Raw genomic sequence first — 18,743 nt, 5'->3', positions numbered from 1 at the left:
CATGGGCAAGTGACCTAACTCCTCTGAGACTCAGTTTTCTTATCTATAAAATGGGCATGATTGATAATCTCACCCGGCAGGGTTGCCAGGATTCAAAATTATACCTTTTAAGTAAGAAGCACATTGTCTAACGCAGAATAAATACTCCCTATTGATAACCACTGTTGTCAGTTTAAAAAGGCAACCAACAAATAATCTTATGTTCTGTTCAGTCACTTGCCTGAATGGCTGAAATGCCAGTTCTGAATGGTTCTCCAAAGCACTGAGTGGAAACCCATTCCCCAATGGCACATTTAGAGACCTCATAAATCACCTTCGTTTGAATGTACTTACAATTGACATTAAAGTTAAAATATAGTGTTGAAGGTTTTCTCCATGGTATGAAACCATTCTGTTGTCTGCCACCACCAAGACTTCTACAAACCGTGGATAGGATAAAAAACGTTTCGTCCTTCTGTGGGTCCTCTTTTCTCTTGTGTTGTCTGTCTTATTACCATAGGCAGAAAATGCCTCTGTTGCTAAGCCGCTGTTTAATGCTGCCACGTCATCAGCCAGGTTAATCCTCTCTCCCCATTTTCTTGCTCTGGTTTTCTTGTTGTCTTTACTGTGCCTATTTTTGTGTTCTGTAACAAATCAGAGGGTACGCATTACATTTCAAGCCACAGCTATTTTATATTAAGAATTTAATTTGACACATTTTAAATTGATGCCTCTGTGGTCAGATTACATACAAAAACAAGTCCCACATACCGTGGACTCTATAGATGCACCTAAATCTGTACTCCCAACTAAGTGACTAAGGATTTGAGATTTGCTTCCCTGGGAAGCTTTCACACTTGCTCACTTATGGTATTAGAAAATCAGGCCTGAGCTTGAGGGAAACAAGGCATGTGATTCTTATTCTTTTCATTTGCTAACAAAAGCCTTGCTGAGATTGATTCAAGGAACCCCACTCTTGCCAAAGATACAGTAAGGGCCAATCATGTAGCTACAGAGCTCTAAAAAACTTAAATGGAGGCTGGGCGCAGTGGCTCATGCCTGTAATCCCAGCACTTTGGGGGGTCAAGGCAGTTGAATCTCATGAGGCCAGGAGTTTGAGACCAGACTGGCCAATGTGGTAAAACCCTGTCTCTAACAAAAATACAAAAATTAGCCAGGCATAGTGGTGCACGTCTCTAATCCCAGCTACTCAGGAGGCTGAGGCACGAGAATTGCTTGAACCTGGGAGGCAGAGCCTGCGGTGAGCTTAGATCGCGTTACTGCACTCCAGCCTGGGTGAGACAAAGGGAGACTCTGTCTCAAAAAAAAAAAAAAAAAAAAAAAAGAAAAAAGTTCCATATATACCACTCATGTTATTCAATGAGTTCTAATACAAAGAGGTCTGAGAGGTGGACAGGCTAACAGACGATACAAAGGAACTGTAGAAAATGCACAACCGGGTATTTTATTACCTTATTAGATCATTTCAGTACTTAAAATATAAGAATAGAATCACAGCAATTCAATGTCTCTGAATTTTTAATTAACTTACTCCAGGGTTCAGTTAAGGAAATAAACTCTGAGAGTCTGGGCAGGCAGCTGGGACCATGATTGATAATGTCAGATTCTACTCATTTCCAACTCATGCCTAGGCCTCTTCTTGGGTTTTCCACAGTCTTGCTACTCAAAGCAGGGTCCGTGGACCAGCAAAATTGACAACAACTAGAAGCTTGTTAAAAAGCAGATTCTTTGGCCCCACCCCAGGCTTGACTCTACACTTAACTAGATCCCCAGGTGACTGATATTAACACTGACATTTTGAGAATCACTAGTTTCCAACTTGGCTTGAAGTTTATATTGCTGATGAAAATACTGAATTTTTGCATCATCAACTATGCAATAAACAGAATAAGTATTAAAATGCCTGCCAAAATACACTTTGAGTAAAAACAGAATTTAATCAGTTAACTTGACAATCAGATCATAAATGTGCTTTAATGCTTTAATGCCACCAGCTTGTGGTCTAAAATAGGCAACAGAATTCTACAATGAAGAAGTATGCTTACCTAACCATAAGGGATAGAATTTGTCACATCAATACCAAAGGTAAAAATAAAAATTAAAAACAGTTAGATTGTAAATGATTTCATATTTGAAAGGACTAAATATTTGACCATTATAACCAACTGCTAAGAAAATCAGTTTAGGCCAGGATGTGCATTTTACCCAAGTTGAGTGTTTTAGTCATTCTTAAAATACAGTGGTACCCCCCTTTTTCATGGTTTCGGTTCCCTTGGTTTCAGTTACCTGCAGTCACCTCAGTCCTAAAATATTAAATGGAAAATTCCAGAAATAAACAATTCATAACCTTTAAATTGCACACCATTCTGAGCAGTGTGATGGCACCATCCTGTCCCATCCTGCCTGGGGTTGGAAATCATCCTTTAGGCTAGCTATCTACCCTGTATACACGCTCCACCTAGTCACCTAGTAGCCATTCCGGTGATCAGATTGACTGTCAAGGTATTGCAGTGCTGTGTTTAAGGAATCCTTATTTTACTTAATGATGGCCTCACAGTGCAAGAGTAGTGATGCTGGTAATTTGGATTAAGACAAAGAGAAGCTGTAAAGTGCTAACTTTAAGTGAAAAGGTGAAAACTCTCAACTTAATAAGGAAAGAAAAAAAAAAAAAACTCTGCATGCCAAGGTTGTTAAAGTCTATGGTAAGAACAGATCTTCCCTCTGTAAGATTACGAAGAATGAAAAGAAACAGGTGCTAGTTTTGCTGTCGCACCTCAAACTGCAAAAGTTACGGATACAGTGCACAATCAGTTTATTTAAGATGGAGAGGCATTAAATTTGTGGTTGGAAGACAGGAACAGAAACTTTCTGGCCAATGGCAATCATGTTTGGTACTACCTGTGGTTTTAGGCAGCCACTGGTGGTCTTGGAACATATCCCCCAAGGATAAGGGAGGACTACTATAGCAAAATCTGTCCAAACTGTCAAACAAGTTATATGCAGTCCAGTTATAGATAACATCACTAGCCTAAAACCTGGTACATAGATGTAACATTACATTCTTCTTCTTCTAGTTTTTCTTTCAAGAACACTCATATATGTATACCAATGCCAATGGCTATTGCATGTCTATCAACTGGCATTGGTATATATATATGAGTTTTCAGTATATGCATACCAAGGCCAAATCAATTGTTAAATCATCAAATGAATATAGATGAGATATTAATTACACACCTATTATGTACCAGGCATTGAATTAGGCTCTTTTACATATGCTATCTTACTCCCTTCAAAGTGAGAAAATTACCTCTATTTTTCTGATGAGGAAAATAAGTCTCAAAGAAATTAGCAACTTATTCAAAGTCACATTGCAGGAAGTGGAGGTACAAGGAATCAGTCGTAGATTTGCTCAATTCTCTAAACCGTGCTCTGAGGTGAGCTTTTTCAACAGCTACAGTTTGAAATGAGCTCATGATACGGTGAACAGCTCCCAAAATAAATATGAGTTGAGAAAAAGACAGTGCCTGGTGGATATTTTCACGAAGATTTTTGTTTTTTACAACAGGTGTACGGAAGCTATGTTGAAAATTAAACTTTTTAATACATTAAGAAGGTATGTCACTTACACTGGGAAAAATAAATAATCCTTGCTTAATGTCTTCTGCAATTATTATAATTTGATTATTATAGTAAGTAAAGTGTTAGACATTTTAGAAGATTTAAAGTCTCTATTGGTTTTCTATTTCTCATTTGTTGATTTCCACTCTAATCTCGATTTCTTTTCTTCTGCTTGCTTTAGTTTTAACTTGCTCTTTTCTTTCTGTTGTCTTAAAGTAGAAGATTAGGTAATTGATTTGAGACCTTCTTTCTTCACAGAAGTATTTACAACTATATATTTTCTTCTAAGCCCTGCTTTAGCAGCATCCCATGTTTTGGTATATTGAGTCTTCATTTTCATTCATCTCAAAAAATTTTCTGATTTCTCCTTTGAATCATTGTTCATTTAGAAGTGTGCTGTTTGATTTCCACATTTGAGCTTCTCATTTTTTGTCTGTAATTGATTTCTAATTTTGTTACATTGTGATCAGCAAAGATGTTTTGTATTACTTTTATCCTTTTAAATGTATTGAAATTTGTTTTATGTTCTTGTATCTGGTGTGTGCTGGAGAATGTTTCATGTTCACTTCAGAATACTCTGCTGTTTGTGGGGTAACGTGTCCTATAGATATCTGTTAGTAGTTGGTTTATAGTGTTGGGCAACTTTTCTACTTCCTTGTCAATCTTCTGCCTGGCTGCTCTATCCATTATTGAAAGTGGGGTGCTGAAGTTTCCAATTATTGTTGCTGAATTGTCTATTTCTCCTTCCATTTCTGGTCAGTTTTTGCTTCATGTATTTTGGTGTTCCGTTATCAGGTGCATACATGCTTATAATTATTATATCTTCCTGATACATTGACTTTTTTATCATTATAAAATACTTTGATGGACTTTATTCTACCAGGAAAGTGAAAGAAGCCAGTCACAAAAGACCACACATCCAAGGACTCCAGTCATAAGAAATGTCTAAAACCAGGAAATCTACAGAGACAGAAAGTAGAGTAGTACAAGTTGGGCATCCCTAATCTGAAAACTCCAAATCCAAAATACTCCAAAATTCAAAACTTTTTAAATGCTGACATGACATCACCAAGTGAAAAATTGCACACGTAAGTATTTAACACAAACTTTATTTCATGCACACAATTAATAAAACTGTTGAATAAAATTGCCTTCAGCCTATGTGTATGAGGTGTATATGAAAGATACATGTTTAGACTAGGGTCCTATGCTCAAGATGTCTCACTATGTGTATTATATGCGATCATCCTAAAATCCAAAAAATCTAAAATCTGAAAGACTTCTAGTCTGAAGCATTTTGGATAGAGATGGAGTGGGGAGATGGAAGTGTGGTTAGCTAAAAAGTACAGATTCTTTCCTCAAGTGATAAAAATATCCTAAAATTGACTGAAATGATGATTATATATATCTGTGGATATACCAAAAAATCATTAAATCGTATAGTTTAAATGGGTGAATAGTACGTATGAGACTTACACTTCTATAAAGCTGTTTAAAAAAGAGAAACTATATCACTAAGTTTGTGAAAAGTAAATAATCCTTATTTAATGTTTTCTGTAAATATTACAATTTTATTTATTGGATTTACTTAGAGAAAACTACTGAGTGAGAACAGCACTCAGGAAATGTTGTATGGAATTCTTTTTTTTTTTTTTTTTTTTGACCACTAAGGGGAAAAACAAATGTACTATCAGAATCATCAGAGGGGACTTGGGCACAAGAAAACCTGCAGATGAATCAAGGCCATAATTGGAAACAAAGTATACTTATAAATATAATCAAAGAAATGAAGGCATTAATCAGAAAAAGGCTACAATTGCTACTAGCAAACAACTCATGTAATTGTAATATTTCTAGAGGATATTTCACCCACAAGTAATCTGTGTATCAAAGAAATAATTCAGCATACTTTAGATGGCATGAAAATGCAAAAGCCAAATTATTTCTTCAGGATCAAAAGCAATTTCTTCTAAAACAGAATGCTCCTCAGTCTTTTATCAATCTGACCTTTTCTCCTAATGAGTTAGAATCATATTTATTGACCTAATTAGTCCAACTAATTTCTATCACATTAACCATTTTAGCAAGCAACTTTGAATTTCTCACTAAAAATAGCATTAAAAATAGACACTATATCTTCTATACCCACTCAACTCTCTTGCTTCTGAATAGAATTGTAATAACAGAATAGTTTTCACCCACAGAGCACACACTGTTAGGATAAACAGAAAGTCATCCACATTTCTCTTTTGTGAGCTTTTAGTATAATGCTAAAGGAAGAATAGAGTCTCGTGTTTCAGGAATTTGCAAAGTCACTTTGCTTAGAGTTTAATCAGAATAGGCTACATAATAAAATTTCACTGCCCTGGAAAGCACTGTAAAAATGGTCTGTGTATTCTTGCTCTTCTTTTTTTCCTCATATATAGTTTTACATTTATGATTACTTTTCAATAATAGTTTAAGATTATTTGTATAAAGTACAATTTTCAAAGTATGAAGATCAATAGTTTTCAGGATATTCGCAGAGTTCCACAATCAAGGCCACCATCTAACCTTAGAATAATTTCATACTCCCAAGGAGAAATCCCATGCCTCATAGCAGTCATTACATTCTCCCCTTTCCTCAGTCCCTGGCAATCACTAACCTATATTGTTGTATTTACGAATTTGCCTATTCTGACATGTCATTTAAGTAGAGTCATACAATATGTGGCCTTCTGTGACTGGCTTCTTTCACTTAGCACAGTGTTTTCAAGTTTCTTCTATGTTGTAGCATGTATCAGTATTCCATTACTTGTTACTGTTAAATATTCCACTGTATGGATATACCACATAATGTTTATCCATTCATCAGTTGGTGGACATTTGGGTGGACATTCAACCCAACTGAATAAGAACATTGCTGCTATGAACATTCATGTACAAAGTTTTGGGTGAATATATTTTTGTTTTTGTTGTGTATATACATAGCAGTAGAGTTGCCAGGTCATACGGTAACTCTACATATAACATTTTGAGGAACTGCCAAATTGTTTTCCAAAGTGGCTACACCATTTTCTTGCTTCCTCTTGAAGTTCAAATAAGATACCTGGAAACAGGACATCATTTTTTCGTGTTTCTTCTTCTTTGAGGATTCCTCAAAAGTTAATCATGTTTACTTAATAAATAGCTTAATGAAAAACTTGGCCTAGCTCAAATCCTAAAATAGCATATTGATACCTCCAAGTAGTAAGCGCAGGTTTGCATTAGAAGAAAAGTGTAATACTTAGCAATCTGAATCCTCATATATGCATGTAAATAATTTTAGGCGTTTAAAAAAGCTCTAACTGGCAATTGTATGTTTCCTATCACCACATCATAGGTATTACAGTTCTAACATTTTATTACAAGGACATGAGTTAATATCGGTTTTTGCAACTACTTTGGCGTCGATGCTCACAAAAGGGAAGTAGTCATGCTTACACTGCCACAAACAGCCAATGTTTGAAGAACTTGTGCGGCGAAGGAAGGGCAGCCTGATTTAAGTCTTATTTGACCTTGGGCAAACAACTGACACCTGCTTATAACGTGGAGTTAAAAACAGTACTTATTTCGTAGAGTGGCTTTGAGGAATAATTGGAGATCATGCATGCAAAGTGCCAGCACAGTGCCTAGTGCATAGGAAGGAATGAATAAATATCATTACCATATTTTTCTATTTTTTTTTTTTTGCCAGTCATAAAGTCATAAAGCGAGTTAGAAGTAAAAGGAACCATTTAAGGTAGAGAGACTAAGTGTGCTTAAAAACAGTTTTCTGGCTTACAATAACAATTTCAAAGACATGAGCTGTATACTCCTAGTGGGGCAAATCAGCACAGAGTGTGCCTGATTGCATTTCTGACATCCAGCTTTATGATACCGTGAAAAGAGGAGGAACTACAAAACCAGAAGTGCTGAGGGCTGGTCTTCACCCTACTATCCCATCTGAAGGATCTTTTCTGAGTCACTTCTCTGGGCCTCAGTTTCCTGACCTTTAAATGGACATATAAATACTTGCTTCCATCTTACGACTATTTTGAAAATTAAATAACAAATCATATAGAGAATTTCTCATAAATTATAAGTTAAATTTTTAAAAAATTCACTCCTTGAACATCGATTTTGTGCCAAGTACTGGGCTAGATAACTTGAAATAAACAACAGCAATGACAAAACAAGAATAAAACGTGGGTCCAATCTTTTTAAAAAAAAGATTATAAAAATTTAAGATGGTATCCTTATTTTAAAAAAAATCTCACAGCGAAAAACTTTTAACATCTGCTGATTTATTGGTAAAAATGTTTTAAATGAGCTTCATTTCACATTTTAATACAATAAAATGCACAATATGTTACTAAATAACTGGGATTATTTCAGCAAATACCAGCCAGGCCTTGTTATTCAGTGGTTAACTCACTGAAGTGTTTCCCACCAAATGGGGTTGGGCCGAGGAGATCTGAATGTTAACATTAACAGTTGGGAAGTTAATTATTGCTCTCTATTTTGTAAGGTTTATCAAAATTTAACTGAATTTCCTGCAGGCGCTGGGCTACCTTGTGACTTCACACAGCACAGGACCAAAGGGAGGATTCAGGAGCAAGGCGAGACCCCTTTCTGTTCCACCCAAGCTTGACAGAGAGAAGTAAGTCTGCACAGGAATCATCTGTGGTTTTCCACTTGGATTCTGGAGCCAGGCCAACCCTGGTTCCCATTCCTGCCCTAAAGCTATTCTAGTTGCCCTTTCTTGTGTCATTTCCTGCTTTAAAGCCTCAGTTTTCTCATCTGTAAAATGATGATAGTAACAGCATACTGCAAAGAGTAACTGTGGAGATTAAAAGAGATAATACATAAAATGCCCTTAAAGCAGGGCATGGCACAGAGGACAGGTCCATTACACATTTAATGTAATAATAATTATTAGTGGTATTGTTTTACTTGTAGCATGCAAAACATCTGCTCTTTATAAATTAGTATATTGACATTCTCAAACAAAACAATTTTGTTTTAGAAAGAATATTTGATGGGGCACAGTGGCTCCTCCTGTAATCCCAGAAATTTAGGAGGCAAAGGCAGGAGGAATGCTTGAGGCCAGGAGTTCAAGACCAGCATGGGCAACGTAGGGAGACCCTATCTCTACAAAAATCAACAAAACAAACAACAGTGTGAGCTGTTTTTTCTTTTTGTTTGTTTTATTATTTTTTTTTAAGTGATGTGCCCAGTGTCAAGTAGCACCACATGCACAGTGCTGACGGTAAATAAATAAAAAGAGTGATGGCAGAAGGGATTGTGGCTAAGACTCATTTTGGGCTGGCCTGAACCTTTACAAACAATGTTTCCATGAGAGTGGTTTATGGAACATTAGTCCCATAAGATAGTTTCAAAAACAAATCAATTAACTTTGCAAAACACTTAACACAACTTGCACATCTGGAACTTTCTCCATGCACATTAGCATTTTAAGAGCCCTGAGAAGTCTTGCAGGAAAGAAACCAGTTTGCATTTGTTGAATCGCATGATTGCCAAACTTACGGGATCTTTGCCAAGTTAAGAGGCAAGTGATGGGGACAGCACCATCACTGGCACTATAACAAAACGCAGGTGGGATGTGTGGATGGGCTTCCCTCTCAGGGAGAGAAGGGCATGCGAGTGGAAGGCAACAACTGAGAAGCTTCTTGGCTTTCAAGGAGCAGTGGTGGGCAGTGGGAGGTGTCTGAGGGTCCCCTCACTACCTTTTAAGGGGGTGGGTGTCTTCAGCTACATGGGGAGTTAAATTTGCTGATTTGGGCTTGAGATTTGGGTGCACTAACCCTAAAAGCCCTTCTGTGTCCTTTTCATTCTCCATTCTGTAGCTCCTTCAACTAAGTGTGATAACAACAATGACTACAGGTCATAATCATACTGGCCAACGTTTGTTGAGTGCTTTTCTCTGTGTCAGGCACTCTTTTTTTTTTTAAAATTATACTTTAAGTTCTAGGGTACATGTGCACAACGTGCAGGTTTGTTACATATGTATACATGAGCCATATTGGTGTGCTGTACCCATTAACTTGTCATTTACATTAGGTATATCTCCTAATGCTATCCCTCTCCCCTCCCCCTCCCCACAATAGGACCCTGTGTGTGATGTTCCCCTTCCTGTGTCCAAGTGGGAGATCTCATCGTTCAATTCCCACCTATGAGTGAGAACATGCGGTATTTGGTTTTCTGTTCTTGCGATAGTTTGCTGTGAATGATGGTTTCCAAAAGAGGACACAAACAAATGGAAGAACATACCATGCTCATGGATAGGAAGAATCAATATTGTGACAATGGCCATACTGCCCAAGGTAATTTATAGATTCAATGCCATCCCCATTAAGCTACCAATGACTTTCTTCACAGAATTGGAGAAAACTGCTTTAAAGTTCATATAGAAAAAAAAAGACCCCGCATTGTCAGGCACTCTTCTAAGCACTTGATTATTCCTCAAAGCAACCCGATAAGGTAGGAACTATTACCTTCATTTCATAAATGAGGAAACTGAGGGACACTTGAAATAACTTGTGAAAATACTTAAAGTATCTATTTGAAGTAGTATAAGACGCTGAACATCCCAGGGCCTGTATTTTACTAAGAGACATTTAGTTTTGCTATCAATATCCCGCGAAGTACTATTTGGGAAATGTTGGTTTCGACTCACTCTATCTCTTAGCAGTAGTGGGAGAGTGATCTTTCTGCCTGGCAGGGTGCCAGCTGCCCACAGCCACCCTGTCCTGGCTGCAGCTCGCTTGCCATGGCCGCTTCTCAGGCTGCTTTGTGCCACGGCTTGACATCTCCCAGGCTTGCACTCTCCAGTAGAAATAAAATGCAAGCCACACATGGAAGTTAAGAATTTCTAGTAGCCACATTTTTTTAACGTCAAAAGGAACAGATTAAATTAATTTTAATAATAGATTCTATTGAACCCAATTATGCAAAATATTATTTCAACATGTGACATTAGCCACATCTCAAGGGCCTCCTGGTGACCGTATAGGATGGTGCATTCTAGGCAGGAAGTGTTTGCAGAGTGGATACAGGAGACAGCGTGTTGTGGGAGATAAGAGTGTGAGCTCAGGAATCAGAGGGACCTGTGTGTAAATCCCAGCTGCTCTGCATTCAATCTTTGTGACCTCCGGTGAGTCACTTCAGCCCTCTGTGCCTCAGTTTCCTCATCTGTGAAAAGGGGATAATGACAGTTCATGCCTAATAGGGCAGTAGGGAGGGTGAAATGACTTAGTCTACATAAAGTGTTAGAACGGGGCCTGGTGGGTAGGAAGTACTCTGGAGGCACGGGCTGTGCTAACTCTCATTACTTAGAATGAGCAGGAGGTTAAGGCTGCTGGAATGAAGTGGCTCCCAGGCCTGCTGCTGGGATCTGCCTGCTATCTGACATTTCACTGCAGTTTGTGGGTGGCCCTGACGCTGAATGTGGTGCCTGTGGTGGGTCTAGGTATCATTCTCATATCAGAGATTAAAGCGCAGTTGGGCTGGAGCTCTTTGAAAAGGCATGTAAGCCACTCATAGGGAGTGTATCTCCCACATTCTTTTGATACACAGCTCTCCTAGTTTACAGGCACTGAGGACTGGTTTATAGGGCCTGCAACTGAAACCCTTTCTCATCCCAATGTCCATGTTCCATGACCATGGAAGTGAGTGACCACAGGGGCATGCTGTACTCCAGTGACCAGTGGACCTCACTGGTCTTCCTCCCCAGCCACAGGCCACCTTCCCCAATACCCTGGTCCAGCTCAGAAAAGTCTTGATGGGTTTATTTATTTTAAAATCATATTTGGTTGCTGTATACTCAGCTCTCGATGTGACAACTTAATCCCTTAAATGAATTGAAAGCTTTCTATCTTTCTCTATAAGCTTGAGACAACTTCTTGAACAGTCTCACCGGTTCATTCTTAATTATTCCCACACTTAAAATAAATAAAATGGCACTTCCCAAAGCTCATTTGAGTCATATTTTGAACATCCCCTTTCCAGGCACCATCTGCAGCTTTTCCTTGTGTTACAGCCTGGAAAGAACACAGGACTGGGAAGTAAGAAGCCTGTGTTCAATTTTGCCATTCATTCTAGCTCCAAGATTAGGAGTCCCTTCGAAGTTCTGGGCCTTGATCCTCTTATCCATAAAGAGAAGGCCTGGAATAGATGTTCTCTCTAAAGTTTCCCCCAGTATTAAAAATTTATGAATTCTTGTATTTTATAAGATAAAAGTGAATGATGATTAAAAATGAAGTCCTGAGTTTCCAAAGGGGCAAAACTCAACAGAGATTCCCTCTGAGCCACTGTCACTCTCAGAAAGGGTATGGATGAAACAGTCAGCAGGGTGGCAGGGTAGAAGAAGACAGAATAACTCCAAAAGAGAGAGACCAACACAAAAGAAGTGGACTTTTGCTGATGTTAAATTATATTAAGGGGAGTACAGTCTACACATCTCCATTACTCATTGGGAAAATTTTATTTCGGACCTGCTAAAACAGATAATAGTTTCTGAAAAACCACTTCTATTTTCTCTAATCTGACTTGTTACAATGAAATAACATCAAATGTGAGAATTAGGAAACTGGCTTGAAAGAAAAAAAAAAGTATACAAAGATATCTCTGGAAAAGCATTTAAATTGTCCACAAAGCACAGGATGGAAACTTTCAGGATTTATGGAGTTACATCTTCTATCTCTCTTCAGCAGCAGGGCATGTGGTCATAAGGGCTGAATCTCATACTATTAACACCAAACTCTTTTACCTCTGTCTCTGTCTCATTGTCCCTCTGACTCTCTCTTTCTCTCGAGCTGTCTGCATGCACATACACACATGCAACATACATGCAAAACAACACAGTTGCATTCTTACCTATGAAGAGGCTCCTCTGGACCTGTTTTCACCCATGAGCTAAGACAATACATTCCCATCACAAAGTACACTGGTTGGACATGGAGAGTTGTGTTTCTGGATACAGATGAGCAATAAAAATAACAGCTGCCTTTTCTCTTGGCCTAGACCATGGCTTTGAATAATAAATCCTAAATAAGCCCCTCCTATTCCATTTTTTGGACAAGCTCTATACTGCATTCTCCACTATACTTTCTTGCTATGTAGTTCTGGGACTGCATGAAATCTATGGTGCATGAAGTACTGGCAATAAAATAAAGAAGCTATGTATGAAATAAGCATTTACAAATTAAGAGACTTCTTGAAAGACAAGCCACAATCTGGGAGACAATATTTGCAAACTATGTCTGACAAAGGACTTATATACAGAATAAAGAACTTTCAGACTTCAGTAAAAAGAAAACAAATATTCTAAGTTTTAAAAAATTGCTGAAAGATTTGAACAGATACTTCACCAAAGAAGATACATGGACAGCAAATATGCACATGAAGAAATACTCAATATCATTAGTCTTTAGGTAAATGCATATGAAAACTGCAATGAAATTCCACTAAACACCTATTAGAATAGCTAAACTTCAAAAAACAAAAGCAGAACAACAAAATGTTGACAATACCAAGTGCTGGAGAGGATGCAGAGGAACTGGAACTTTCATACCCTGCAGGTGGGGCTACAAAATGGCACAACCACTTTGAAAAATATATTGGCAGTTTCTAATAGAGTGAAACATACATTAACCACCTAAGCCGGTAATCTTATGCCTAGGTATTTATCCAAATGAAGTGGAAACTTATATTCACACAAAAATCTGTATGCAAATATTTATAGTGGCTTTATCTGTAATGGTCAAAAACTGTTGCTCAAGTGCGTAATGGTTAAAGAAATGGTGGCATATCCATTCAATGGAATACTGCTCACCAATAAAAAAGGATGAGTTACTGATACAGCCAACAATGTGGATGAACCTCAAACACACCGTACTTAGTGATTATTTCTATATTCTGCAAAAGACAAAACTATAGAGACAGAAAACAGGAGTGGGGAGAGGGGCTGATTACAAAGGACACCAAAAACTGCTCTATAATGTGATTATCATGATGGTTCTATGACTATACATTTGCCAAAACCTGCAGAGCTATACACTAGGAAGGGTAAATGTTACGGCATGTAAATTATACATTAATAGAGAAATGGAAGGAAAACACTAGGAAATACTAATGGAAAATAAAAAGATTTTTCAAAAAATTAAAAAAAAATTAGTAGAAAAATTTTCAAGCCAATCACATTAACTTGAACTTTTTTCTGCACAGCAACTGCATTTTTAACACTCATTCTAATTCTAATGTCATATAAGAATTGGGAATCAATAAAAAGGAAGACTTGTGCCAACATTTGCCCCATGTTTGACTTTGCTCCTTCTCAAAGCCCACTACTCAGTCACATGTGCACAACACATCAGATCTTGCATTCACCCATACTCTTTTTGTGATATTCAGATTATTTATTAATGATTTTCAGTTGCACAGAACATCCATGCAGATATCTGGTCCAGAGGTAAAAAGTCAAATGAGAAAACACAGCCATAAATGGCTATAATAAAGACTCTTTAATGATACAATTATCATAAAGAAACCATCTTTGGCAGATACAAAGGTGCAAATGTTAAACCTCAATGCATGATAAAATAGCACTATTAACCAAAGTGGGCTTATCCCCTCATATGAGGAAACTCAAGAAACTTTGCCATGTCTTACTTTAAAAAGAAAGCCCACTCAAGTGAAAGATCTGAAGGGTTCTCAGGTCAACACCAAAATCTTCCTGCCTCTGTCAGCTAGATGGCCCTCTGTCAGAGCCTTCTGCTGATTCTGAAGTCCCTTCTAAAGAACGATGTGCATCTTAACCAGTTTCAGGTGATTCCTGTGAAGGTGAACATATTATCAAGTATTCATCCTTGTAGCACCCCTTTTCATCAGCAGGGAATGGGTTTCTGAAGCAAAGTGTCAGGAATTCCTAAAATATGATTAGCAAGAAACAGGGAAAGGTCCTGAGATGGCACAGAAGGTGTAAAGCAGACAGCTCTTCTGGCTGTGTTTGGATCCAGAAGCTTAATTAAAAAGTTTTGGGGGCCAAGCGTGGTAGCTCACACCTGTAATCCCAGCATTTTGGGAGGCCACAGCAGATGAACCACTTGAGGCTAGGAGTTTGAGACAAGCCTGGCCAACATGGCAAAACTCTGTCTCTACTAAAAATATACAAATTAGCTGGGTGTGGTGGTGTACCCCTATAATCTCAGCTACTTGGGAGGCTGAGGCACAAGAATAGCTTGAACCTGGAAGGTGGAGGTTGCAGTGGGCCAAGATTGCACCACTGCACTCCAGCCTGGGCAACAGAGCAAGACTCTCAAACAACAACACAAAAAAGGTTTTGGGGAATAAGCGTATTTTGTATGTAAATGAGTCCTAATCTCAGGTACAAACCTAACTTGCCACCTTACATTCCTAATTGCAAACTGGCCCTTCTGGGCTTCAAAACACAGGTGAGGGAGATCCTTTAAGGACAGAAGAGGTAGTTTAATATTTCAGTCAATGATGGAATGCAGATTGTAATACTAAATTTTGACTCTACCTTTTCTATGTTTAGATACATAGATACTTAACATCATGTTACAATTGCCTGCAGTATTCAGTACAGTCACATACTGTACAGGTCTGTAGCCTAGGAGCAATAGGCTATGTACCACCTAGCCTAGGTGTGTGGTAGGCTATCCCATCTAGGTTTGTGTCAGTGCACTCTGTGATGTTCACAAAATTACCTAACATGAATGCATGGGTCACACACACCCTATGCATGACAACACTGTAAATTGAGGGTCTTTCTATTGATAGAAACATCACAATGAGAGCTATCAAGGCACTTCAGACAAGGAGTCAAAACACCTCCCAAAGATACTGTCTTTTCCCTTCAATTAAATCACTCTGAGAACAGGTTTAATGGCCCAGGGGCTTTGCTCTGGGTACCTGCTCTGGCCTTGGAGGCTGGCCTTGCTTTTCAAATCCTTGCAACTGCAGCCTGACCTTATGATGATAGAGATGAAGCAAAGACTAAGAGCAATGGAAGGGAAAAAGGGGCTATATGCAGCAAAACTAAAACTAGAACAAAAATAGCAATTTTAACAATAGCAATAAGGACAACAAAGTGAAAAGTAGCTTCAGAGACAACAATGAGTTGCAATGTGTGGACCTTGTTTAGATCACAATCTAACCAATAATTGTAAAAAGGCATTTTGGGGACAATGAGAAAAATTTGAATATAGGTACTGTGTAGGTGATATGAAGGAATTATTGTTAATTTTGCTGAAACATTATTTATAATATTACTTGATACATATTATGTATCAAATATTAATACTATTATAGTTACATATGAAAAGATCTCCACTTTTCAAAGATTTATCATGAAATATTTAGAGATGGTATCTTGGGTTTGCTTTAATATACTCAGCATAAAGAAAAATAAGCAAATGTAGAAAAATCTTAGTCATTATTAAGATTCATGGCGTTTATAGTGGTTCATTTTATTATTGTCTCTACCTTTATGTATGCTTGAAGATGTTCATAATAAAATGGTTTTTAAAAACAAAATGATATATTTTTTAAAAAATTAATGAATAAATGGGAATAAATGAAAGAAGGTACAATTCCTGTATTAGAAGTTTCTTTTTTACTACTTCTTAATGACTTTATTGGAGTACTGCACTATTAATACCAAAGTTTTTTTTTTTTTTAAAAAGGAAAGCAGAATTTTTATAAGTACCATTCAGTAGATCAAGTTGAAGAAATAAAGAATTAATGTATTTAAAACAGTGATTTTCTAATAATTTACCAAGGATTTTAGAGGTCATTGCTTATACCGACTGTTTATTTGACAGAAAGTCACTGAAGACTATAAAAAAGAGAAAAACTGTATAAACTCCGATGAAGAACAAAAAGGGGAAAATGAAATCAGGCTCAAACCATAAATCCCAAATGGCAATAACTGTCTTTAAAAATTAATAATCAGTCTTGAGTTGCAGTGCCAGCTTTTTCCCTTTCTGCACACTGTGGACAAGTTTGTTCACCTCTCTGAGTTCAGCTTTCTCATTTGTAAGATGGGAATAATCAGAGCATCTTTCTCCCATGAACTGTTGCAGGAGTAAATGAAATAATCATAATGTGCTTCCACATTGCCAAGTACACAGTTTCTTAAATACTGCCTGCTCTTGATCTCTACAAGGCTGAAAGGGTCTAAGAATGCAGAAAGTGTGTGGTGAAAGTGCAGGCAGACCAGTTCCTAGCATAAGTCACTAATTAGCCACCAACCACTGACCTGCTTGGGGCCCAGGCAGGATTCTGAAGTCAGCCGAAGCTTTTGTCACTGCCTGGAACCCACAGGCTGCCCCAGAATGTTTTACCAAAAGCCCCCTCAGGGGTCTGCTCCCCAGCTCTGTCTCTCACTCCATTTGGGCACCACTCGAAGGGCAGCTAATCTAATCAGCTAATCTATGCTAAATTATTAATGGGATCCAAGAGGTTAATGTGTAACAAGTATACACTCCATCAGAGGCCTGCTGGAGACAGACACAAGGCCTCTGTGAGTCATTAGAGTCTTGGTGGGAATTTCAGGCACCAGGCAGCCTTCCTCACATCAAATCAAATTCCAGACAGGCATTTAAAAATTCCTGCCAGCAGAAATAGTTTATATATGAAGGCAGTCAAATCAATGCCGAGGCCAAAAAATATCCCCTAACTAGACCAGGACATAAGGGCTGAAGAAAATGGTATGTTTATGAGCTTTATAACCTTGGGCAAGTCAACATTATGAACTTCTCTGTGTCTCAGTTTTCCAATCTGCAAAATGGAGTTTGCGCTAAGAATTGAAATATGTAATCCATGTAAAGTGCTTGGAACAGAGCCTACCACATGATACATGCTCAGCAAATGTCAATTCTTATTAGTATCATCTAGAGAATGGAAATTAGATGGTAGTCAAAGAAGATGCTCCAAAACCTGAAGTTAAAAAGGGGTTTGAAAGCCAGGCGTGATGGCTCGGTTCTGTAATCCCAGGGAGATCCTGTCTCTACAATGTTTTTTGGTTTGTTTTAATGAGCCAAGTGTGGTGGCATATGTCTCTAGTTTTAGCTGCTTGGAAGGCTGAGGTGTAAGGATCCCTGGAGCCCTGGAAATGAAGGCTATAATAAGCTATGATCGTGCCACTGCACTGTAGCCTGGGCAACGGAGTGAGATTCTGCCTCAAAAAGCCAAACAAACCAAAAAAGGGGTTTCTAGATAGCAGTTTCCATTTGTGTTTTCAATGCAATTCGACCCACAGTATAGCACATTGGAATCAGATTGGGTTATGGCTCAGACTGTCTTCTTCCTGGCTGCGTGACCTTCTGGACAAGTTTCTCAACCTCTTTGAGCTAATTTTCTCAACTGTAAAATAGGGGTAATAATACCTAACCTACAAGGTTGATGAATGTATTACATATGAGAATGTGTGCAAAGTGTGTAGCATAGTGATCCCATATGCACATAAGAGCCTAACAGATGATGTCTTTAATTATCATCTTATGTTTTCCAGCCTTTGTAACGGCAGCCTGGAAATTCCAATCAGGAAGTGATGGTACCGTCTCATGGGAGTGACAAACAGAGTCACCAGTGCCTAATGGAGATGAAATCTTAATAATACTAGGGCCAGTCCAACAGGCACAAGGCAATTTAGCTGGGTTGAATGGGAGATTCAACTTTAACCAGCCACAGATGTCCCAAAGAAGTAGACATGAGGTAGGATTTTATCTGTCTGGTTATTGAGACTGCCTCATTGCAAGAAAATAAAGGACTGATAATCTCCACTTCTAAGGTCCTAAGATCCTAAGAGACCAAAATGTGGCTTGGCTATTGGTCTCCAGTGACAAGTTCAATGGGTCTAGCAAAATAAATCCATGCCACTGTCCCCATTTCATTTTATCTGTATTTTCTGATTATGAAACTGTTATAGAAACATAGCAAAGGAGTCACAAAATATAAGAATATAAAGTTTCAAAAGTAAAGACTGCTTATGTTCCTAGTAACCATAAATAATCACTGTTAATATTTTCATGTCTTTACTTCAGATTTTCTGTTTACACACATGTACACAAATACAGTTT

General features: G+C 38.0%; 1 protein-coding gene across 7 annotated transcripts in view; it reads right to left on the bottom strand.

Moving 5' to 3' along the window:
* Positions 1-18,743, bottom strand: part of ADAMTS9 (ADAM metallopeptidase with thrombospondin type 1 motif 9) — a 174,314-nt gene that overhangs the window by 144,104 nt on the left and 11,467 nt on the right. For all 7 annotated transcript variants that reach the window (XM_007984895.3, XM_007984897.3, XM_007984894.3 and 4 more), the window contains exon 4: positions 334-623. In XM_007984895.3, coding sequence (XP_007983086.2) covers positions 334-623 — 290 coding nt within the window. The remainder of the gene's footprint in view (positions 1-333; positions 624-18,743) is intronic.

The sequence above is a fragment of the Chlorocebus sabaeus genome, chromosome 22 (genome assembly GCF_047675955.1).
Source record: "Chlorocebus sabaeus isolate Y175 chromosome 22, mChlSab1.0.hap1, whole genome shotgun sequence".
In the NCBI taxonomy this organism is placed as follows: Eukaryota; Metazoa; Chordata; class Mammalia; order Primates; family Cercopithecidae; genus Chlorocebus; species Chlorocebus sabaeus.
This window is presented reverse-complemented; position numbering and strand designations above follow the sequence as displayed.